The following is a 26,464-nucleotide window of genomic DNA, read 5'->3' as shown; positions in this document are numbered from 1 at the left end:
CAGGTCTATCTCATCAACGTCGAAATGATTTATCGATTACGTTATCGTCCCTTTTCTCCGGAGTGATCCGCGCGAAAGCGCAACTTCTGCATACGGGAAAACCTATAATCTTGTTTTTCGAATTTATATCCGACATTTGCACGCGCGCGCGTATATGCTCTTCCCAGGATATAGTAATGAGCGCGCTTTTTGCACCTGAATGAAACCGCAAGGACGCGGTAAAATCGAAATATCGTTGTGCCGGATTACGTTTTCCGCCTGCGGTTGCCGTATTTCAACCACGAACCGCTTGCTCTCTCTCTCTCTCTCCTCTCTCTCTCTCGTCCTATCGGAAAACTCCAGCCAAGTGTATGTACATCGTGCGCGAAAATTGAAAATGCGCTGCTTGACATAAGAGATTTGCGCATACATATATATATTACGAGAAAGATTAATTCATCGCGGTAATGAAACTTTCAGTCAAGTTTTATCTGCTATTTTATGAGCATATTTTATTTAAAGGACTTGAAAAGCGCGCGCGCGCGCAAATGCACAGATGACAAAAACGCACCGGGAGAGAAATGCTCGAACTAAATAGTGTCTCGAGTTTTCGGCTCTGTGCAAAGTTATTAGCATAACAAATTATGCGAGACAGTTCTTCCATTGTACGCTTCGTGAGGCACACAAAAGCGCATAAGTGCTCAAAAAAAAAAAAAACGTTATAATTTCATTTTCACGCCCGAAAATGAGACAAAAATATAATTAAAAATATATTTTTGTACATGTAAAAACGTGTTACAAAGGAAATATTCTAGTTTTCATAATAAAATCTAATTTTCTATACAATCAAAAAGTTATAAAACAAAATCCCCCAGGACGTCAAGAGGCACGATAGTGCTTCGCGCCAAGTTAACGCGCAAGGTCAGTGACCCCGCCGCGCTCACGCGACCGAGGTCAGTAACCCCGCCGCGGTCGCGCGACCGAGGTCAGTGACCCCGCCGCGTTCACGTGACCGAGTAACCTTACCGTAGCATATATGAGGTAAAAAATTAATAAATTAAAACTTAATAAACTATATACTTTAATTTTATAAAGTAAAAAATTAAAAATTAATACATTACAAATTGATGTAATATTACGAAAACTTCTTTTTTTATAAAACTTGTTTTACAAAATTAATAATACTACAAAATATAAAATGTTTTAACTTGAAAAACGTATCTTTCCAAAAAAAGGCAAGAAAAGGTGTATTTGACGTGTAGTTAACGCCTGTTCTTACCTTTTTTGAAAAAAGGTTTCCGAGTTTGTATCACACGTGCGTGACAATTATTTGCAAAATCTCGTTTATTCGCGTGCGTCTCGTCGACACGCGATTCACAAAGAGACCTCATTATTATTTTTTTCTCGGTGTGCGCGATAGAACGGAATTCTTCGTCTCCGTCTCCGAGACTTACTTAATCGAAATCAGTGCGTAACAAGCCGGTCATTCAGATCGGGACAACTCGACGCGGCGAGAGTGTCGGCAAACGAGCCTTTTCCTGCGGCCTGGTCGACGAACGGCGTGATACAAAACAGGACCTATCCGACCATACAGATCCGTGCGACTCGAGAAAGAGTGTGGGGTGAGTGAGTGCGGGAATTTATCTCGACTTGGGTTTAAATCTCTCTTGAAGCTGCTCGGCGCGCACAAAAATACACACAGATACAAATGATGTGGCGCGTACATCGACATAAATATTTAACGACAGATTGTTGAGTGTTGATTAATGCGATCGATTAATTTGACGTCGCATTCTCGACTCTCGTACGTGACTACAACGATTGAACATCGATCGATTTTAAGAATCGACACAATCGTCAGATATTTCCAGATAATATGAAAAATAATTTCGAGCGAACATTGTGAGAATGGAATTTCAATTTAGTTTCAATCTAACTTTATTTCGCTGTTTCGCTGTTTATATACGAGACGCTTTTTGATTGCGAAAGCTAACAAGTATCGAAGAACAATCGCGCGAAATGCCGTTATGGGAATGTCGTTTATTAAATAACGATAAGCACGTTGCGACGTAACGCGCTATATTTCGCCGCAACGAGCCACTAACTTATTATTCAGCGCTTATCGAACAGGCTCGCACGGTCGTCATAGAAACGTGACGACGACAACAACGGTTAACGCAACAGCCTACTCGAGGTATAAGCTCGAACTGTTTTCGGTTTTGGCTGCGAGCGGAACCAGCATTCCACCCTAGTTTCGGGAAAATTTGGATAAAAGGACAAAGACGAAGTTCGGCACGATCGTTACGATGCGACGGATATCGAATGGGGCATTTATGTACATGCGATAACGAGCATCAGCACGTTGTCGCAATTGACGAAGACCCTATTGTTCATTGTGACATTCAATGACATACACATATGTATATGTATAGGATGTGTGTTTCAGACATGTCACAACCGCGTTCGCGAGTATAAATCACAAGAGGAGCGTTTCAATTATCGGTGTAAAAAAATTAAATTAAATTGTAAGAGCTGAGAGCAAAATCCTCCTATTCAAAATTACATAAAGACCATTGAGAGAAATAACGATATTTTTTGTAGCTTTGTTAGCTCAACGACCGTAACACTGCGTGAATTTTCGGCCGCGTTACCGCGAAAGAGGGAGCGGCCAAGTTCAATAACGAGGGGGCTGTAATCGGTGCTGAAATCCAACCGAAGGAAAAGCGAGAACGCTCCGCATTCGCTGAAGTTCCATTAATTGCCAAAGTTTTGGTAAAGCCGATTATAAGGAACAATACATCCCCGTGCAAAGACACTCTCGTTTTGTCATAAACGCCGAATAATCGTGACAACTATATATAGAATATTGTTAAAGACGCGTTCTTAACAAAACAAAAATCATCGCGTGATTTGCGAGAATTTTATGACAAAATTAATTGATAATTTGCTTGTGGTAATTAGATATACAATATTATATTATATTTCATTATTAACGTGTAACATCGTATCCTGAATCATCAATCAACGACGTGAAATTAAACGTTAATCATTAATTACATAATATAATTATTATGTTAATCGCAATGCATTCACCTATCGCACTAATCATCAATCAATTTTCTCGGAATGACAAAAGTATCGTTTCGCTCCGATAAACAAAGATGTTTTCGATAAACGCGAACGTTTTCCGGACGCTTTGTGTTACTTTAGACGTCTGACCTGGAAAAAAGAAAAAATAAAAAAAAAAAAAAAGGATGATGAAGTGACTCTCTACGGTACGCTGACCTGTAACGATCTCAGGTCGAGTGGAATTCTGTTGTCGGAAATTATTGCCGAGCAATTTTATTATCAAGAAAATCTAATTAAACTAAATTCCGAACTTTTAACGCCTCGATCCAGCTTGCTCGCTGACGCGCTTGCTGTCGCCCATCCGATCGATATTAGAGGTGCGTTACAAAACCCCGTTCGTCGTTACGTTATCGAACATACATTAGCGCTAAGACGGAAAGAATATAAATTCAGAACGAATCTAGTGAATCCAAAGTTACGAAACGGCGAATTAAATAGCTGCGCGCCGTTACTTCCGGAAGGAACATGTGCCGCACTTGGCGCTTTAAAAAAAAAAAAAAAAAAAAAAAAAAAACGCAAAATAAATCTGAAAGAAAAAAGAACACTAAAGTGTGGAAACTCTGTGTAAAAGTGCGCGCGCAAACGACGCGCGATTTGTGTAAATCTTTTTAAAGCCGAAAATAGTGATCAACGCGCACACAAACCGATAATCTCGAGCCATTTTGTTCCGGGGAAAAAACGTTTTTTATCCACGATCCCGGACTACAACGTCGCGCCGAGCTGCCGAGCTCGAAAACCGGAATAAATCCGAAACTCCGGCGGATTATCGCCACGTCGCGAAGCGAAACGGAAATCTGATAGACACGCATTGCCACCACGTGCGTATTCACCATGTAACACGATCTTCCCCGACAGCCCCGGAATGCCGCAGGCATTTCTGCGCGCGATGCGCACGGTGTTCTTGTAATAATCCGCTCTGTGAACAGAACAACGCGAGCGGCGCGATGCGCATTCGGTGCGAAAGTAATCGTCATCAAATTACATTATGAGCATTCGTCGCGCGGCGCGACGTTCGCGAGTCATTGCGAATTAAAAAGACTTGTTATCTCTGATTGTTCTATTACGAGACGCGCAGCGTCTCTAACTCGCGCTCTTGCGCAAAAACATAAAGCTACAAGATTGTATCATCATCATTATCACAGAATCTATTAAGTTTTCCTCATTCTTCTTTTCGCTTCTTATTTTTCATCTTTTTCTTCTCGTGCTTTTCTGTACGTTATTTATTTATATTTTTTTTTTTTTTGTCGTTTAGTTTATTTCTTCTATCACGTCTCGTCAAAACTTACGATTAGCGGAGTTTTTATGTCAACATCGGTATTTAAATATCGACGAATGGTCGATAAAAGCACAGAGTGGCTGCGGTATCGGACGCACCGGTAGTGTAAGAGTTTTTTATTTTTGTTTATGAACGCGGTTTCACTGTCGATTAAGCTCTTGCTTAATGATTCCCACAGACCGGAATTGGAAGAGTTCGAATAACGATCAACGATCAAGATGCCCGATAAGCGCGATGAAAACGAGGTCTAGTTTAAAAACAAGGCAGAATAAAAGTTGAAACGCGAGCAGCGAAACTCCTCTCTAAGAGTCGATGAAAGCAAAGACGCATTGATTTGCCGAAAGCACTCGATAGATATGCTAACGAGTGAAGAAACGCGAGAGCGGAGTTGCTTTAGTGGCAAAGTTTGACGAGAGGAGTTCGCTCGTACGTCTCGTATCATCGAAAAAGAGTTGGAGTTTGCGAAGAACGCAATTACTTTGAAATGATTGTCGCCGCGAGCCAAGAAGTGTCGTGACGACACTATCGTGTACGTGATGAGATAATATACCTTTTGTGTGTGTGTGTGTGTGTGTGATGTGCGGAAGTGAACATTATATTTTTAGAATAAACACTACCTGCGGATGTGAGAACAAACCCTGAACAAGCAAGTCTCTTCCTACGCGAATATCGAGATAAAGTTGATTTTCTGGTTTTCAATTGAAAATTTAAAAATCGAAAAAATCAAGATTAACACGTCGAATGTCGTGGAGGTCACCGGCGATGCCATATGCATCACATAACAAAAAATTCCTTCCGGCACTTTAAGCAAGTCGTATAAAATTGTTCCGGCATTCAACGGATTTAAGAAAGAAAAACAAAAAGTGCCAGATATATTTTTGTCAAAATGTATTATTGATACATTTAATAAGCAAATTTTTCCTGATGGCCATATATAGTAACTATTCTTCTTGTTATTCCGGCAAAACTTGTTCTGTGTGTACACGTTGTTTATTTCACAGAGTACACACATATTGTTTCACAAAGTAAATAAATTTTCCAAGGTGTGGTTGTGACATCACTTGTCTTACTATTTCTTTCATCATATCTAAGTGCTTCATCATATCGCTTTCTCTTTTCCCTCTTCCTCCTCCTCCTCCTCCGACTTTCTCATATTCTTTCTGCTCTTTTCCTCGCGTTACCTTCCCCTCTTTCCCGCCTTGGTCCGATTAAGTTCTAGACGTTGAGCAGGGTCAGGGATAAACGAATATACGTATTTGGAATAAATTTCAAGACTTTCATGTGGAAAAGTCTCTTTTCTTGCGATGCACTTATTGTCGAAATGGCTCGTTGAATTCATTGCGACTCGAATGGACCTCTCAAATGGAATTGGAGAGTTCCAGCTTCGAGAGAGAATCTCAATTGAAGAGAATAGAGATCGAATAACGAGCGGGAGGTACTAACGAGTATAATATTCTACATTCCGACGAGACTCATTCTTCAATTTTCACGCAATCGTGGAAGTATAACTGTTGAAACAAAATTGTACAACCTGAGTTTGGTAAGTAACAAACGACGTATTTACTTTTATGAAACATTTCTCCTCTCCTGTTTTGCTCCGCTTATTTATCGTTATTCTCTCATTAGAGCATAGTATTTTTCTTTTGATCACATAGAGAAAGAAAGAGAGATTTCACGTTTTGCGCGTTTCTGGTTAGGCCCTTTATCCCCGCGAGAAACGTGAGTTCGTTTCATCTACGATCCAAGATATTATATCTCGTTCGCCGGCTTTTGTCCAAATTGGTGCTATTCTATTCGAGTTTCGAGATCTCGGTGAAATCTCGCTTTTATGCGAATCACGCGCATACGTTTTCATGCGCGGCGGTGCATTTCGTACATATGTACATGTGCGTATTTGCGGGGGCTTATCGCTTCGACATTTCGCAAATTGTTATTTTCGTAAGTAAAGGAGAGGAATCGACCGCAAGTAGAAGCGGCTTATTTATAGCAAACGAGTATCTCTCCATCGACAAATAACAGAGGCGGAAACTGCATGCGAGGGTCGAGCAGCTTTGATTAAAGCGAATGCACCAAATCCAAACACACTCTCGCAAATGGCACCGGAGATATAAATGCGATGGCAATTGAAGCGTATATCGAGATTTCCTTGCAAGGAGCTCTTGTCAAAGTAAGATCGTCTTCTTCGAGAATTAAATGTATTTACAATAAATAATAAAATATTTCCTTCAAATACTCACGTATACAAATCGGTCGTTCTTAAAAAAACAAAAAACAAATTTTTAAAATAAACATATTTAAGTCAATGTATAAATGATTGCCAACAAGTGTTTTATAATTGAAACATTATCCAACTCTCTTACTGTAACCAACGTTACGCCCGCGAAGTGAATATAAAAGAAGCTTTTGTTGTTTTTCGACTTCCATTTCGTTTCTTATCGCTTCGCTGCTACAAAGCCTTTATTGTATTCGCGTCGGGTCGAACAAATTCACTTCGGTTTCACTTTTATAATTAGTGAAAATCAGAGGAGTTTTGTTTTACGAGGTGTTCTTATAAATAATTCAACTTATAAATAATTAGCTCGATTTTGTTTTAATAAAGTCATGAAGTGATTTATTAGGCATTCGCTTTTCCTATTGCAAAAAAAAAAAACTTGAAAACTGGCAAAATCACGACACTCGACCTGATAAAGAAGCGACTTCAGTTTTTATATAATCACTGAATATTCTATACCGTATAACGGGGGTCTATTAGAGGACACCCCGTATAGATCACGGTTTTTGTTCTCGTGGCACATAAATCACGGAGCTGCGTATCGTACATGTTAGGGGTTGCCACGAGAATTCCACATTGTTAATTAAGTCCGATGCCTATACGCGTCACCTGTGATTTATATGACACAAGCCCAAATGTATCGGAAAATCGGCGCATAGTTGAAAAGTTTAGAACGTAAAAATAAATGATGGAAAACCACGTAGTAAAAATAAACTTTTCTGTGCCATCAAAAGAGTTTCGCATTATTATCATTTTGATAGTACAAAAATAGCGCATTATTATTATTTTTTGACCGATCAGAAGATATTTCTGCTAAATTTCTTGATATGCGAAAATAGTTGAAAATTGAGCGAATAAATTGCCATACATATATAGCGAGACAATATCGTGCGACAATAGGAAGTTAAGTTTGAATTTCAGATTAAAGATGATATGTTCTATTAATAAACGCGAACGTGAAAATCAATGGTGTTCGATTTTTGCGCCGAGATGAGCATAAACGTATATGCTCGTTGCGCGTCCTCGTTTCCCGTGTCAGATTGGCTCGTCGAATTGATTACCGAGCGATATCGTAAACGATTTATAGACACGTTTCTTTCCTATCCTATGTTAGCGATAATTTATTTGGCAATTGCGGAATTCCCTTCTGTGCTCTTTTTGAATTGCACCCTCCAGAGCGATTGATTAATAGTGGCGCTTTGTGAGAAAACTACACACACAAACACTGGATACAACTTGCGTTATTTTTGTAAAAAAAATACATAACAAAAACAATACATAACAAAAAGTTACTTAAAAAAATATATGTAATTAAAATATATATAATTGTAATTAAATATATAGTTTCATGTATATCGAGAAAAATTGGAATAGATATTAGTATTTTAAAGAAGCGAGTCCATGTGAAAGAATAAAAGAAATGCGGAAAGTGAAAAATGCATAATTAACGAGTCTCATATTTGCTCTTTGCGTTCTTTTACTGCTTAATTAGGTATCTTTTTTGCTCTCAGATATCGTTTTTGCCGGCTTCACCGCCCCGGTTAACATTAGTTTTATTTTAACTGACTCCCCGCTTCTGTGAGTGGCACTAGAAAGAGCAAGACAGAGAATCAATTAAGGGTAAGATTAACCGTCGTTGGTCAACCGTGAATTTCTTATCCCTCTGGATTTTTTTTCCTCTGCAATATCCCGCGATTTAATAACGATAAATTGATCGTAAACTCGGAAAAAATGTCACAATCAAACGAAAATAAATGTGACTTTCGGTTCTATAATAGCGACATTAATTAAAAATCTAAGGGAAGTTTTTTTTATAAAAAAATATATAAAAAATTCCTGTAATATGTTACAAAATCGTGGATGTTCTCAAACATGCAGATTTTATCGCGCTGCAGAAAAATCGTCCAAGTTTTCTCGAGAAAAACCTATTGAATTAACACACAAATGAAAAACTTTTCTTGCTTAGGAGTGAATTATATCTCGCGTCCTGATTTTCTCTCCCACTGCTATAAACAAAATGTCTCGTATTTTTTATATTTTTTTATTAGAAAAAAGACTTTAATGTGTAACAATATTGCACATATGAAAAAAACACATTGGAAGGAAAAACACATGAAAAGGAAATACATTATATACGAAGGTACGAAAACAAAAGAACACATCGCGTGGAAAAAAATATTATTGTTCTTAAGCACAGATGTGTAACAAAATTTTCGGAAACTGGAGCATATCAAAGTGAAAAACAAAACGTGGCTATATATCATTTCCGATAATATTGGCCGGTAATCAAGTTAACGAGTCGATCCGGCACAGGAAACGAGAACGCGCGTTCTCAAAAGATGAGGCAAGATAATTCATTTTTGAAGTTTCTCAAAATAAATACTTTCGAGCGTTTTTATTTCTCGGGACACGCAATGTTGAGAGCCAAGGGATGTTTCTGTATATCGGATGGTAATCCGGTTATAGACTGGAAGAGAAAGACAGAGAGAGAGAGAGAGAGAGATGATCGAACAGTTATTGGACGCGCACGAGAACGCCACTACTATCTCTCCCACCTTTTTTCGACATTACGGACAAATCAATCCTTCGTCGAATGTTCCGCGCTGTTGCTAGCGCGCGCGTACGAACCCGGGGAGAAACGAGAATGAATATCGACGAGTCCGCATGCTGCGGAAATTGCGCGGCGAAAAAGGAAGCCAACGAACGAACGAACCAGCGAACAAACGGCGTGACAGCGATGAGGCGTGTGCATCCGAAGACTGTGAGTAAGAAGGAAAAAGAGGGACAGAGAGAGAGAGAGAAAAAGAGAAAGAAATAAAATTTCTCTCGCGAGTTATTCGAACGTGAGGGATATGACGCTACGATAGGCGCACGAATTTCATTTTCCGTTTTGCGACCTTTCCAGCTTTATATACGTCGAGAGAGAGAGAGAAAGAAAGAAGCTTTCTCTCTTTCTATATACATACGTATATATATGTATACGTATATGCATGCAGGTTGCACGTGAGAAGAAACAAAACAGTCGAGGCGAAACGCACGATATAGCGCGACATTGTTTCCATATGTTGCGTATTTTGCGCCATTCGAGCATGTACGTACGCATCAATCAGGCGGATTAAACATAAACGTGAATATTAAACAAGAGGAAGCGACAGCACAAGTGGTGTTTATACACAAAATTTTTTCGCAATAAAAAACTTAGATTTTTAACATGCAAAGCACACACAGAAGTTTTCGAGTGCGCAATATGTTAAATTGCAAAAAAAGAGTGCCCTTTGAGAAAATTTTCATTCCGATGATATTTTAAGGACTCTTCGCGCGAGAATCTAAACTTTTGCAAAAAAAAGAAAAACGATCACATACGCGCGCGTATTTGACGAATAAGTGAAGTTGCGCGAAAAAAAGTGGAATTCGAAAAAAAGCTGCGGAGAAAATTACAAAATGAACGTTAGCTGCATATATAACATAATTATATCCGGAACTGACTAACAATGCGATTACGCGAAATCCGATATGGGATATTGTCTCGTCCGCGTTGCGCGCATATGTCCGCGCCCATTAATTAGATGAATATTACGCAGAGATAATGCGACAAAAAACATCGCGCGTCAAGCTCTTCGTTGAAAACTGCGCGCGTAATTTTTTTTTTCAAAGGCAGAAAAGAACTGCAAAACAGACACGTTTTCAAAAATTTTGCGATTTTTACTTCAAAGGTTCGCGCACAGGATATTGATAAATCTATCTTTAAAAAGGTCATACATAATGCAAGGTTCTCGGTCGCGGTTTTCTCTTCGCGTGCGGCACCTCGCACATTTGCATACGTCGCTATTAATTACACAGCTGAATAGACGCGCGGATATTACGAGGGACTATACCTACCTGTTCACCACTAATTCACACAGGAGATTCTCTTCGGAGAATAGAAATTACAAAAGATATGATGCTGAGAGCGGTCCGCACGAGCGTTAACCGAGCTTTATTACGTAAATAATTTTTTCTGCTCGCACAAATAAAACGGGTGCGAAAGGAGTGTTAAAAAAACGAAAAAAAAGAAAAAAAAATGTAGAGACTTCTTTTTTCTTGTTAGATTTTATTTTTCTACATTTTTGTTTTCGATTAACTCTGAGAAATGAGAGACGTAATTTTTAAAAAATACAAAATTTGTAAGAATTTAATTCGATAAAAAAATTCACGTTTTCCTCGCCATTTCAAGAAAACGTTGGATATTAACAACCACTTCTAACAACCACTCGTCTTCGTAACGACCGCAACTCCTATTCAATTCCCACAGTAACATTCGCGGTTGGAAGAGCATCCTGTTGCTCCGGGACACCCTATATATAACGAAAGCAGCTGTAAACGCGGGAACACGTATGCATCTACAGCCAAGTGCGCTAATTCACTTCGGTGCAAACGCACCGAATACGCACCGTTGGCCACCGTTTACCCGACTCGCATTCGGTGCATCTGCAACGGAGAATTGCATGTGCACGCGGTCTGTGTATATATGCACTGCAAGCTTCATAGTGTCCACGACGACGTAAATCGATGCGTCAACGCGCAACGCCGCGCCGGCACGTCTCGCGGAATAAAAAAAAAAAAAAAAAAAAGCTTTCGCTGAAAAGCTGTCGTAATCATTACCGTATAGAGTGTTATGGATCCGAGTGCTACCTTACGCGTGATGAATCGAATTGTCAGGACGCTTCGGTAAAGTTGATCACGTCCGTTCCTCACGTGAGGAGAAAAGCCGTGCAATTTATTAGGAAAGAGACTACAGAGAATAAAAATCGTAAAATATGCGAGCAGAAATAAAATCCGCAGATATGAAATACATTATTTCCCGCGCGTAAAGAGAATAAGAATCCGTTGCCATTAAATTACTTTTTTAACGTTAAAAGCGTTTAAGCGTGTTACATCCTCGAAATTGTTTCATTTATCAAATCGTACAAAATTCCAGAAATATTTACGATGCGGCGAAGCTGCGATTATCGGCATTATTTCACAAAACTGAAAGAGTAGGAGAAAGAAAAAAAGAAATATTATGTACTTCTATTCCCGGCGCGGCGTTTTTATCGATCCAAAGAGAGCTTCGAGGAAGATGGTGTGAAATAGATCATTTTCTCTGTCTAACAAGAGACTCTAGCAAGACCCTTTCTCTCTCTCTCTCTCTCTATTCGGAGATCTAGAGAGTTTCGCGCTGAAAGCATCGAAGAAAGATGCAAGAAGAAGAGTTTCTGGTTTAGTTCGAGGGAAATCGCGAGAGGATTTGCGTCGCTCTTTTCTCGTCGTTCTCGCTCGCGACCGAGTTTTCTCCTTCTCACATTTCCGATCTTTTTCCTCTTTGCGCCGCCCTGTATCCCTTCGATATATAGTATATATATACACATATATACATGTATACATATATATATATATATATATATATATATATATATATATTATATATTGTATATATATCTCCATCCATCCCCTCACATGGAAATACATCTCTTCGACAGGATTTTATATATTTCGAAGAGGGGTAAAAAGGCGACGAATAGGTATCAGCCGCAAACGCGCCATTGTGGGCATCATATCTGTCGAATGTCGACGGTACATGGCGTGACAAGCGATATCTGATAATTCGGCGAGCTGTAAAGCTCTACGTACTATACGCTGAAATTGCTCACTGTCATGCTTAAATATCGAAGAAATTGCGAGAAAATAAAATAGCTCATTTTATACTATTTTTTGTTCTCTCTTTCTCTCTCTCTCTCTCTCATTAATAGATTTTGATCAGCCAACGGTTTGCTCTTACTTTTCTACAAACACGTATCTCGAGCACCAATAAATTGTGTTATATGAATAAATTTCAACGCGACTGAAAATGACAAATTTAATTGTTTTAAACACAGCGCCATTTCGAATATAAACAATACACATTATAGAGAAGGACGGGACGTGTAAAATTTATAGTTTACATTTAATTACTGCGTATAAAGGAGGTTAAATAAATAAATGAAACAAAACACGTTTCGCGAAATTAATTATTTTAATTATAAATTAATATTGCAATAATCCTTTGTTTTTTTGTTTTTTTTGTTACGGATACGGCAGTATAACAAATCTCAATTAGCTTGTATTCATTATTTCAAATTTCATGTAAAATCTTCTTATTTGGCGCACGTTATTCTCATTTTGTCTTGTTTTCTCCACGTATTCGAAGAAAAAAAAGGAAAAGCGAAAGTAATCGAAAGCATTATAATTTTACAGCTACAAGAAGTAGTACGACCGATAAGTATTCGAGCGCAGATACGATTGCGGATTACGCGCGAAAAGCAGAAAGTTATCCCCTTTCGGAAACAGGCGTTTGCACTTAGGCCTCTTCTGCGGTTCTTCTCGTCTTTTCAGCTCTCGTTACACCTACATATTGTGTGGCGTAACGTTGTGTGTCTCGTAAATGTCACATTCACGAGAATCCACCTGATGGCAAACGGACGTATCTTTCCCCGAGACAACAGAGGGATTCCCCGAAAGACCGGCGCGCAAGCGGAGAGGCAATTCAAAGAGCGAAGCCGCATCCGATATCAAATAGAAAGGATTACACACCGTTCGCTATTTGATACGCGTAATCCGAACATAGATCTGGTTAGGATTTTACATAAATACCGATTTCAGTCGATAAGTTAATCTTGATCTCGGGATTCGTCAGATTCGACGATTTTCACACACAGCAAATATTAATACAAATTAGTATAAATTCTTAAAATGTACAAAAATTCGCAATATGTAAATTACCACAAACTTGTTACAATAATTGGCGATTTTTTCAAAACTTTTATATATTTGATTTTATATCCCTCAATTTTTTTTCAGAGAAATAGTGATCGAAATATTCTAGTTTATGTTACAACAATATAAATGCATCTCGTTGAGAATTTTTCACTTGTACACGTGTATATAAATCGAAGCGCCGAAGCGGTCGCGCACGTGTACACGACTGCAAAATTAGCATACGATCGAATCAGTCGGCGAGCCGTTGTCGTTGAATGATTGTGAGCGGCGCGGTATCGGCCGCATTCGCCTTTGATGCTTTAGCTCTCGCTGACGTTTAGCGCATATCGAGGCGAATGCGAAAACGATACTCACGCACGCATACGTCCGTCAATAAACGACGTCTATAGACAGGCATTCGCATGCATGATGGGATTTATGTGTCTACGCGGATGGACAGGTACTTACGTTGTAAAAGCTACGATAATACCATAAAGTCTACGTAACAAGAAACATCGCTCGCGAGCGCGTGTGAGCAAACATTGTTTAAATTCATTATCACGCCTCGCGTTTGTCTTATTCGATTCAACATTTTTTTTTTTTCCGGATTACAATAAATCCGCTTCTCCGAGACAAATATCTGTTTCCTCTTAATTTAAACACAGTGTTTATCTCCACTCGAATATACGCGTACTAGACTTTTTATCACGCCAATTATATTTTATTCGCGTAACAAGTTTTAAGCCGAAAAGCGACGAGAAATTTATAATCGCGTTAACGAGTCAAAAGCGAATATTGCGTTTGAAATTCGCGTCCTTGAAACAGGCCGTCGTAAATGCGATAAAAGGGCGGTCGCTGTCATTTTCGACTATATACGCGCACCTATACGTGCTAATGGATACATTCCATCGTGGTTGAGTCAAAATTGCATTCACGGAACGTTCAAATAACTTGGAATATGCTGACCGGAGGGAGTAAACCGCGCTAGCGAATTCTGACGTGCAACGGTTTGAGGTATTGGTCGGAATAATCGGCCTTATTACGCTGTTGTACTTACATAACTAACGATTTCCGTTTAAATAATGTACGCTAATCCCTTCGCTCGTCAGAAGTATTGGGATGCTACTTCGAGCTCGCAAGCGAGCGACATAACTTCGGTATTCGCAACAAATCCAAAGTTAAAGAGCACTCTAGAGAGATCAAGAAGGAACGACGACGATTAAAACAATTTTGCACTATTTTTTTTTTTTTTTTTTTTTTTATCGATAAATGACAAAATTAATGTGTTTGTGTTTCGTTCTATTTCACTGACATCTCTGTTTGCATTAAGATTAAAATCAATCGCCAATTCCCGTTTATTCTCTTAATGCAAGCAATTCACCAATTCCCGTTTATTCTCCCAGCATAGCGTATTATTGTTGTATTAACGTCCCATATACTTTTAATATATTGATAGAGAATTATCATTAAAAGGCGCAGACATATATATATGTATATAACAACAACGAACAAACAGCGCAAATAAAATCATTTCGTTTCCAGTCCGTTTCGCTTGTGTGCGATGCGGTGTAGCAAAGAAAAATCTCGAATAAACGGTATTTTTGATTTTCACTGTTTGTTCGGTTGTTTATTTTATAATACCCGCATATGGAATTAGTGTACAGATGTTTTGGTCAGCGCGGTTTGTCCCACCGTTCTCGCAAACGGGAGATCAACAATACTGCTCTACCGTACGCACATCCAGTCGGATTCTGTGCAACGGAATGGTACTCTTATAATTACCGAAGCAGCATCATCGCAAATAGGCGATGTCAGCGAATTTGCGTGTGTATTCGGTTCCTAATGGATTTGTTGGTTTTCATCGACACGGTCTCGCGCGAGTTCAGCAGTTATTCGAAAGAGGGAGGAGAACCGAAAGAAAGATACCGGAGGCCGGTCGCACGGATCCGCCTTCACCGCGCTATCGAGAGAAAGAGAGAGAGAGACAGAGAGAGAGAGAGAAGCGAATGACGAATGTCATTAAAAACGTATTTGCTTATCTCGCAGATGCAGTGATGGGCGAGACTCTGCAAAAGTGTTGCGATTATTTTTTTTTCTCATTTACATCTCGAAGTGAAAAATTGTTATTTCACATCCGAACCTGTAAAGCTCGCTTGACGAACGTTACCCGTAAAATTAATAAAGACAAATGTTTTTTGTATTTAAAAAGAATAATAGATGAACGCAAAACATCTTTCTTTCACGTTCAATAGCATCGTGATTATATGAAGAAAAGAAAACACGATGGTGACAGCCTGTCATGCGAGAGAACAGCATCTGGGTATGGTAATTCCTAACTAATAAACTCAATTCTCACCAAAATTCCCCGGTGGTTAACCTCTCGGTTAAGCGTTTAATGCCTAAGAGTAAAGCAATGGCAATGCCAAGTGCGCATCCTTTGACTACGTAACTATGAAGATGCCATTGGTTGTATAATATATATAGTATATATGTATACATATATACACATATATATACGTATATATTCGGATTTAACATCTCGATGCGCCATGTCGCAATAATTCAAGATAGAATACGAACACAACATTTCGCTTCTATCCTGCTTGAGTGCGCTCGATCGAACCGCGGCGTGTAGTATAACTTAAAAAGTGTTAAGAAAGTCGGATAAAGAGATCACTCGTGTCGAGAAGTACGAATGCCGACGCTCCGGAAATGTCTGATCAAAGAACACGCAGCTTCCACGAGGATTTCCCATGTCAGAAATCGGGATTCCAGTCGAAGCGTATAAAAGCGTATACATCTCGTTTCAAAAATTTCATTTCCCCGATAAAAAGACTCTGGCGCTTTTATCGCGCGTTTAATATCGTCGTGATAAAGAATATGTTGTCAAAAATACGGATTCAAATAAAAATCCTACGCGAATCAAATCGGTTTATTTTCGCAATTGTTGTCGTATGTTTTTATACACAAATGCAGTATTGTCTGAATTAATACACAGAGTGTAAGCTTTAAAAAATATGTGAAAATAAAAACGCTATGTATATATTTCTACAAAATACAGATCCGGATGGAGATTTCGCGTTTTAAAGCGCGCGATATATAGTTTTGCAAATTCCACGCAAGTTATGGGATAATGTGGTCTGGCGACGATATTCGCAGATGAAACGGTATCCAAATCTCATTTAAGCGCGCGCTAACGAAACAAATGGGACGCAAGATACGTAAAATTTATAGTGGTTACGCTGCGTATGTGTGTATGTGTATATGTACGGAGATTCAGAGAGATAAATCCGCTAATTAATACCGTGTCGTTAATTGCAACCCGCGTTCCGTCCGGCGGGAAAATGTAGAGTAGCCCGTGCTCGCGAAACGTGTCGATTAATATCGATTACGTTTCGCGTCTATTACAGTACGTCGACCGATTCCAACGCGCCGTAAAATCATATACGAGGCGATAACGAGATCTAATTCTGACGCGTACTGCATAATGAATACCGAGTAACGAGTATAACGAGCAAGTGACTGATGTCACGTGACCGCTCGCTGAGAATTTGCCGTGTTCCTTCACCGACGACAATCGAATGAAACACGATCGTGTTACACATGCAAGTTGTTGGGACGTTACATTGTGAACGTTTGTAGCATTTATTTTTGCAGGTAATCAGTATGTAATTCTAAAAAAAAAAAAAAAAAAGAACTACTTAATAATTTATACACTCAATAGAGAGAATTCCGTTACAGAACGTTATTACATGTAGTACACGTAAACGCGTTTATCATCAAATCCGAACATTTCTACAGTGTTGAAAATAGCTTTGTGGAGAAGCGAAGCTTAAAATCACACGATGTGAATATTGAAAATTTAATGTTATTCCATTACCGCGAATTTTACTACGTTCCTAATAGCACTAATATTGTACAAATTATTGTACAAATGTTTGCAATTAGTGTACAAAGTACAAACATCTCGCTCAGTCAGTAATTTGCACATCGTAGAACTGCAATTAAAACAAACACGCTAAACGCAAACTTTGTAATGCGCGTACGAACGTATAAATATGTTGTTGGTAAATTAGAATAGAAAACTCTTCGAACGCGACGCGAATACTTTTATCCGACTTTTTCCCGTTATTTTGCGTTACGGACTGATTGACAACTAGTTTCGAAGATTGTTATAAATAAACTTTTGTGATAGAAATGTAACTCAAAGTTTTCTAAAGCTTTGAAAGAGTTGAATCCGAGCTCCTATCAGTGAAAGATCTTGTAATAAAATATTGCGACATTTTTTCTTCGCATTCAAAAACGTTTTTCTCCCTTTTTTTATGACGTGCAATTTATCACACACAATACGGAGTTCGAATAGAAATTTATCACAGCCTACGGTGTGGAAGTTTAATAATAGAAACTTTCCACAATTCATTAAAATTAAAAAGTTCAAACTTTTAACTAGAGAACAAGAGAGAGAGAGAGAAAGAGAGAGAGAGAGAAAGAGAGAGAGAGCGAGAGAGAGAGAGTCCATTACGGAATTTCAATATAAGGTTGAAAAAGTTAATTAGATTAATAGGTATTATATGGTGTAAAACGGAACATTACTTAATTCGAGAAAAGAGACAAAAAAAAAAGAAAGAAAAAATCTTTTCGGCTATATAAATACTCTTGTTTTTTTTCAACAGTTATTTTACAAAAAGAATTTATCTCGAGAAAAAAATTACTTTAAAAAGAAAAAGTAGAAGTCACATCTGAGAAATCGCGTTTTTTTTTTTTTTTTTTTTAAATTTTATTTAAATTAATTCAAGCAGAAAAGATGATAAAACATTTCTGGCTCCGCAAAGTTATGCAAGCGCGGAGTCGCAGTTCACGGAGAAAATATACTCAGTACACGGTATATTTATAGCCACGCTTCTCTGTGTATTTAAGCAAGTCATTAAATCGAATTTATACGATGTGTGTATGTGTGGTGTCTAGTACATCCCGGGTTCCCAGCTTTTTCCTGAATATCGCGATAGAAAACGTTACAGATGCAAGAAATCGCGAGCATCTGATTGCAGTTGTGGCATTTCATTACGGGTCAGTTATAACTGTAACACGAGAGATTGTTAAATCTCTCTACGTTTTTCTGTTTGTTTTCCCCGTGCCGCTTTTCCCCGTCCCCTCTGCTCTCTCTCCCCTCTTTACACTACATAGGAGTATTAACCTGGTAGCCTACTTCTCGACGCCAACACAGCCCGAAGGCTTTCGAAAATACTTCGCGCGGGCTGTCGCGGCGCTGCCACTTTGACGCGAGACGCCAAAAGATACCGGCGATAACCATCTCAAAAAGAATTTTGTCTCGCGCTCGTCAACCTTTTTGTCTCATTGAAAATCATAATCACAACAATCCATGCGACGGATTTTAATGACAATTTTTTTATTTATTATTTATCTTACTCACCACGTCGGCAACGTTGCCGGAGCCCTCCCTCATGCCATTCCTGTCCGTGTGCCCTCCTGAAAAATCAACAGACACATTATCTTTAAATTTTTCTTACTGTACGTATCTACTATATCTTAAACAAAACTTTAAATATATATGATTTTTATAAAAGTAAAATTTATAAATTGTTCACTTGAATTCTTAAAATTCTCTTTTTTCTCTGTTTCTCTTTCTCTCTCTCTCTCTGCCAAGTGTGCAATTTACAACAAATCCTTGTACTTTGGAAAACTACCACCCAATATGTTCTTCTCCCAGAACTGTCTGGTAAACTGATACGAAATTCGAACCGACGAGGTACGAATCGACGACTTCCAAACTTGGAAAAATTGCAGGATAGAGAAGTAAGAAAATATAACCGGGCGAACAAAAAAAAATCTGTTATATTACTCGGTTCGTGTGCCGCGCAAATTGTTTCTGCACTTCGGTGTTACGAGTCGCCAGAAACGAGCGATAAGAGACAATCGGAAGAGTGTTGCTGATTGAAATTACGAAACGATCGATTCCGCACGAAGTAACTTCTCCATTCCGGGTTTCTGCTGCTGGAAATTACGTACCCGACGACCGTTGAAACGGAAAATTCCGTCCCCGTTGCGTTTCGTGCAGCATCTTTGGAATGTAAATATGGCTAATAAAGACGAATGGATTCAAAAAAGAACAAGCGCACACAACAGCCGCTGTCGATGGTAAATAGCGCCGTTCTGATGTTCTCGAAGTTGTTACGTTCTTATATTTTCTTTGACCGTATAATAAAACAAGTTCTTTTAAAGACTCGAATAAAGAGATAAAAAGATCTGAAAGAAACGGAAGAGAAAGAGAGAGAGAGAGAAAAAAACACAGAAGAGAGTTTTAAAATAAAACCAATACACAACGCAGTGTGTACGCAAATGTATGTACGTGTTTGTCGGCAAATATTTCACGGACAAACGGAAGAGGAAAATGTATGTTTCCTCTAAATCATCCGAAAAATTACCGCGGTAATTAATGAGAGACGCTTTTTTTCATTTCATATATCATTAGATTTTCTTAACAGTAATAGAACGCAATATTTATCAATTAATCGAGAGTCTGCAGTCTCTTGACAGAGAATGAACGAACGTTATTTACATATTGCTTATGGCTTATGCTGATTTATAAATTATTATCGACATTTACATACATATACTGTGGGATCGATGGCTTTTCGTGCGGAGAAGGTTCTAAACTATCGAGCACGCGAGCTGGACTTTAACTTCGATTCGCTCACGAAACAGAGAGACTCCCGTGCTGCGGGGAATTAAGTTCCGCTACTACACCGCTTTCTCGCGAAAGTACTTTTAAACCGGAGAGAGCATACGCGGTGGCGGCGAAATCGGGTTCTACGCCAGCAATCATATAGAGAGGCGTTTTTTATAATGGAATCAAACGCTGATTAATAACGTTCAGTGCAAAATAAATCAATCGCGCGTCTGAATTCCTCTAGAAAGTTAATTCAATATACAAAATTTAAATATATATACTTGTCATAAAAAATTATAAATATTTATTCATCATCGGAACATATTTAACTTGTAAATGTGCGTAAAGAAAATTTTTTGAGAGTTTGTTTTTTCTCTTTTTCACATTTATATAAATTTGATAAAATCCATATAATATAAAAATCTATCAATAATATTTGACAAATTGCGAACATGAAATACCGTTTGCTCATTCGATTCGATTCGTGGCGTGATTTTAAATCGCAGCCATCTTACAACACGCAGCTTTCGATTGAAACCTAAAATTCAACAGGAATTGTTGCGGTTCGAGCTCTTTGCGAATCAAACGTGGAAATGTTTGATCGATCAAACAACGCGCGAGGAGGTTATCCGACGCTCGAAAATATCAGGAACAATTCGCGCGTGAATAATATATAATGTAAGCAGAAATACTGGTTTTTTTTTTTTTCTTGTTTGTTCTCTCTTATTTCGCAACGTGTTGTCCGAACTTTATTACGCCCGTTTTATTTCTAAACACACGCGCGCCGCGTTTTACGCACACCCCGTAAAATCCGAACAAATTCGGAGTTTAGCTTACGAATCGTTCTCGATCGATCACCAAAAAGGATTTCGGTACCCTTCCAATTTCTCTGGTTTAGCGGTAACGGTCTGTTTACTTTAAAAAGAAAACAAAACAAAACGAGAACACTAACCGTTTTTACGAATTGGCAAAATCTTGGCGATCCTCGGCGCGCCCGCGTAATCCAGATCTCGATCGAGAACTGCCGACGACCCTCTTCCACGCTGCTTGACGTCGATTCGATATTTTGTTTTCCTTTGCGCAAACCGTGCAAAGTAGTATGCAAGTAGTCTTCGATCCTTTTCGCTCTTCGTCTTTTCCCGAGAAAGAGAGAAAGAGATAGAGAACTTTCTCTCCCGGAGCACACACGCAATCCTAACCTCGCGCCGCGCACAAAACACAACACAGGTAAACCGAATCGCCGAATTCGCACGCACAGCATGAAGAAAGAGAGATACTTATTCCTCTCTCCTTTTGTCGCGCTCTGTCAGATATTTCGCACACTTTTCACAATCGCGTCACAATCCGTGACATACAGAGAGAGCCTACAAACAACACCGAAAAATCCCGCACACTGAATCCCGATCGATTTCACCGTTTCTGTTGTTTCTGCGACGGAACACCGAAGAAAAGGAACCACTTGGCGAGAAGGACACTGAACCGGGCGGCGATTCAAACTCGCCTCACTTCGCACTATTCATCCGCGACTCGCTTCAGAGAGACGTCGCGCGTCGTCCTCCGGGTCGTACAAGTTTGAAAGCGGCGAATATTTCGGCAAACCTCGGCATTATTCGCTCCGCGCTAACAGGTAGTAGTATTACTACGGGAGAATGCGCGGATCGTGACGTGAGACACACTTTCGACGCCGCGTTCCACTAAAAACAAAAAAAAGAACGCACCAAGTGCAGAGAGAATTTAGCTTTCCTCGAAATCACGGTATTTTTGTGTTTATTGCGCGCGCGACGTCGGACAAAGATGTCCTCTATGCAATGCTCTCTTTCTTTCTTCGCTCCGACGTTGTTCCCCGCTCCACGTTCTCGCTCGCGTTTTACCTGTCACCGACGAATTTCAAACTTTCCTTTCGAACACGTTTGTGTTTTTCGCGCACGGAGTCGGAGAGTCGAATTATCTTCCTGTATACTCTACGATCGACCGTACGTCTTGCTACGGTGTTCGTTACAGCGGCAACTTCGCGACTTGACCGCTCGTCGACTGAGACGCGGTCGAGATAGGACCGAAGCCGGGGAACCGATATGTAAGTGAGAGAGAACGCGACCGGACGGCTTTCTTTAAAATCGACCATACACGGCGGTGCGTTTGTTGTGCACGGCCGCGACGACGGCCGCGGATTTTCACGTCGTTCCTGCGGTTATAACGGGAGAGAAAAGAGACTCGGAGCGGAGCGGAGAGAAGAGAAGAGAGAGAGAGAGAGAGCGAAGTATGTGACAGAAAAGTGGGAAGAAAGACAAGGACGAAGGAGAAAAAGAAAGAGGAACGGATACGCACGCGAGGGGAGAACACGGCAACTTTTCAAAAATACCACCGACTCGATCGCGCGCGTACACACGGCGAATTCGGCGCGGCGGTCGCGATGTTACCCACGACGAGCGAAAGAGAGCAGGACGGATGAGCGAAGAAGAAACGGGGAGCCGTTACGCGCGCGCGCGCGCGCGCGCGTGCTTGCTCCGTACTTGTTACTCACACCACGATAAAAGCGTACTGTGTACGCGCGTTTGCACGCACACGCATTCACCACACCACGCGCAGGCGCGTGCGAGCGCGCTCGAGCGAGTATACGCGCTACGACATGCGCACACCGCTATAACGTTCGTACGCACACACTCAACGTCACACACACGCACGTATCTGTCAGTGCGCGTTTCGCAACAAACGTGAACGAGAAAACGGCCAAGGCGCCGCCTGTGTTCGCGCACACAAACGCACACAATACGAAAGAACGCGGCGCGATCGTGTCACCGTTTGCTGCGAAGAACGGCGTCCTCGCTCGCGTTCGCGCACACTCGCGCTTTGCTCTCTCGCTTAATATACTCACCGACACAACGCCGATCGTCACGCAAGCGCGCGCGCGCGCTCGCGCATTTACGCTCTAGCCGCGCCGGATTTACGAATGACCAACAACGAGAGAACTCTGTGTTAAACAGATATATACGGGCCGACTGTGTAAACGTCCGGTTTAAATGTGAGAACCGAACGAGGCGCGTCTACCGACCGACCGACCGACCCACCGACCGACCGACCGGCCGAGGTAACTTAAACTGAACGCTAGCGCGCCTACGGTAAAACGAGATTAAACCTTCGTGCCGACGAAGCCGCGGTCCCGACCAATCCGTGCCGCGCTTTACGCCGATCGTCCAATCGTCGTCAGGTCTAACCTGGCGAACGGTTATCCCCAGGTACAGCCAGTAAGGCGCCATTGCGCTACGAGGCACGTTACCTGCTTCGGAGAAGGGGGAAGGTAAGTTGCAGACGCGCGACGGTTACAAAAGAGGGAGAGAGAGAAAGAATGTGTGTGTGTGTGTGTGTGTGTTTGTAAAGGTCGAATTACGTTGGACTTCGAGAAAATTGGTAATATCCTAACCGATCTCGCTCTGACAGCGAAGATCGTTCACGGATCGAAACGTCCGCGATGATCAACGAAACTCCGGAACACCGCACACGTACATTTTTTTCTATCTTTCGAGCCGTCAGATATCGGATCGACGTGGGTGTTCCGCTTCTTTCACACATGCACACGTGCGTGCCCACGTCACGCACACGTATAACGAACCGTCTATCTTTTAAGCGAGCTTGGTATTTAACCTGACAATACGTCGTGGAAAATAGAGGCTCCGAACACACGAGCGTGTTGCGTGAAACCGGACGAAGGGATAAGGGAGAGAAGAGAGAGAGAAAAGAAGAATAAATTCTTTCACACACATTTTGAGAGCGGCCGAATTACTCTCGACGATATTAAGTCATTAACGCACCGCGCACGAGGGGACATGTGACATGTTGTTCGAGAGATATTGATCAGTTGACTTAATCGTTTGATACGTGATTTGTGTGCGCGCGTCAAACAATCACAATTGACGCGTTTGTTTGAAAGATTTACTTTGCGAACTGTGCTATATAACACGTCTGTAAAGAGCGCAATAAAATAATTGATAGTTTAATTCAGACCTAAACCAGGTCAAAAAAAAATCAGCTCGCGATATATTATGTACATGTATATCTCGTAAATATCAATGTGCGTGGGCGTGTGTAATCGCTAGTAACATCGTTAGTAATATCGAGAAAATGCTGTTAATTATTAATTAAGCCGGGCGAGAGAGACATGTGCGGCGCACATGTAGCAAAACAAGAAGTAAAGGTGTGTAGATTATTTAGTGAATAAATATTAATTTACCAGTATTGGTCGCGTGCCAATTATTCTGTCCGCATCGTATATTCCTCCTCCTCTCGCCCGTCTCTCGCCCCGCAATCAAATTAATTAAACAAACCCCGGAGCAGAGCAAGAAACAAGGGTTTGGGGGGGAGGGGGAGGAGGAAACACCCAACGCGTGTGCTATTTTACGAGTTTTATCGCGAAACAAGAGAAACAGCGTAAACGCGGGACACACTTAATTCAAAATAGAAAAGAAATAACGAGGCCTCTCTCGAGTAATTGCAAAACGCAGCAACGGTCGTGAAAGTTGCAGTGAAAGCAATACGAAGAGGAAAACTGAAGTAAGAAATTACGAATATAATAAATCCCACGTACTAGCTACCTGTCCTTTGAATTATTTGAGAGAGAAAGAGAGAGAGAGAGAGAGAGAAAGATAAAGAGGAAGGGAATGAAACGAAGCCAGGATGAAAAGACTTCATTTGCATCCTTCGCCGTCTTGATATCTATTAAGAAGATAAGAGCGAAATAGCTCGTAGCGAGAAATTTATGTTTGGAATAAGAACAAAGATTTCTCGAGGAAATATATGTGCGAGCAAGTGTTCGTTTTGATTAGTCAAAGATGTTTGTTGTTACGCGTGTGCTCATATTCGGATGGCGACCCGGAACGTTTTATTATCTTTTATGGTGCAGAGCCCTCCGACGCCAGGAGGGCGGAAAAAAGAGAGACTCTACGATTACTCGTTCGAGAAGTTGCGCGATAACGCCCGTTAGATCGACAAAGAGCAACTTTCCGCGTACTTCCCGCCGCGATCGATCTTTAAGTTTTACGGCTCGACGCGTCGTGTAACTCGTTTCTTCTCACACCGCTCTTTTGTGAATTCGATTCTGAAAATCTCTGCGCAACGCTGATTTCCGCCGCGCGACCACTCAATCTACTTTTATCGGACGAGTGAGTTTTTCTCTTGTCGAAGAAGAAGAATCTCGTCGCTCGATGTTCAATCGATGTGGTGATAATACATGGTCAGGCTTCTCGATGAGAAGAACAGCGAGTTTGAGTTTGAAGCGGACTTCAAGAGAGAGAATAATGAACGCATTTAGTTTTAATTGTATAATTTTCCACGCGCGGTAGCGTATTACTTAAAAGCTTGCGAACACTTGGCACAAGTATTCGAAAATCTCGGCATTTGTTTGCGACAAGACTGAAAATTACGTGTCTGTCACGCGCAAATATTCGCTGCTCTTGAAGAACCAGGGGGGAGTTGTGGTTTAACTATTTTAACGGATACACAGTAGTTTTGGAGAGCAATCTCCAAACAATTGTCCGCAAACATGAGATGCGCTGCAGTGGAAATGCTTTCAACGTTATTTTAGAGTGGAAGAGAGAGAGAGAGAGAGAGAGAGGGAGGGAGGGAGGGAGAGAGAGAAAGAGAGAGAGAGAGAGAGCAAGCTCGACGACTAAATGCAAAAGTAAATTTGAAGTTTTTTTGTAAAAGAAGAAGCGCATATAAATATATCAAACTAGGACGAAATTTTTTATATATTTCTTTTTGCATAAAAGACGAAGAAAAACTTCGTCACTTTTGAGAAACCTATTTATTTCGTTCCAATTACTTAATTCTAAAGCGCCCATTCATGGTGAATTTCATTCTTGTATCTTCTGCATACTCTTTTTTGACAACGCGCGCGCCTAAAATCTGCTTCGCATTACAATCAAAAGGGACGCTTGAGCGCGCGCTCAGCATAAGCTTAGCATAATTTCACGCGGACGATAGAGTATTGCTATAAAAGGGAAAGTACCGCTCTCTTAATGGGATGCCCGTTATACGGCTTCCATGTTCCTGCACTATTGCGGAAAGGGGAGGACTGTCTCGTTTCAGTGTGAAAATTTTAACGCTAGGTTGCTCACTGAAACGCGAACGACGACGACGACGACGACGACGACGATGCCTCGACACGCGGAAGGATCGCAGCAATAGATCCCTGTGTCTCGTTATTTTAAATTAGAGGAGCCAGAAGGAATTCCGAGAAACGAATGTACCAGTGATACAAAGATATCGTGTTATTCTTGTATTCATCTAAATCTACACAAAGAGACGGTTCTCCCCCCTCTATTGTATATTAAAGAATTTATACAGAGACACACATATTGCACACGCAAGATGC

At 40.5% G+C, this 26,464-nt stretch overlaps 1 protein-coding gene across 2 annotated transcripts in view; it reads right to left on the bottom strand.

Moving 5' to 3' along the window:
* Positions 1-26,464, bottom strand: part of LOC109853925 (putative mediator of RNA polymerase II transcription subunit 26) — a 60,973-nt gene that overhangs the window by 30,868 nt on the left and 3,641 nt on the right. Inside the window, exons 1-3 of one of the 2 annotated variants that reach the window (XM_020426503.1) lie at positions 22,619-22,689; positions 21,050-21,791; positions 18,841-18,896 (exon numbers count right to left, since the gene is read on the bottom strand). In XM_020426503.1, the coding sequence (XP_020282092.1) occupies positions 18,841-18,873 (33 nt within the window). In that variant the 5' untranslated portion in view covers positions 18,874-18,896; positions 21,050-21,791; positions 22,619-22,689. Of the gene's footprint in view, positions 1-18,840; positions 18,897-21,049; positions 21,792-22,618; positions 22,690-26,464 lie in introns of those variants that run through there. The other variant, XM_020426502.1, reaches the window with a different exon arrangement.

The sequence above is a fragment of the Pseudomyrmex gracilis genome, unplaced genomic scaffold, assembly GCF_002006095.1.
Source record: "Pseudomyrmex gracilis isolate BER0280 unplaced genomic scaffold, ASM200609v1 scaffold_56, whole genome shotgun sequence".
Lineage (NCBI taxonomy): Eukaryota > Metazoa > Arthropoda > Insecta > Hymenoptera > Formicidae > Pseudomyrmex > Pseudomyrmex gracilis.
The sequence above is the reverse complement of the archived record's forward strand: the minus strand, read 5'-3'. Positions and strand labels throughout refer to the sequence as shown.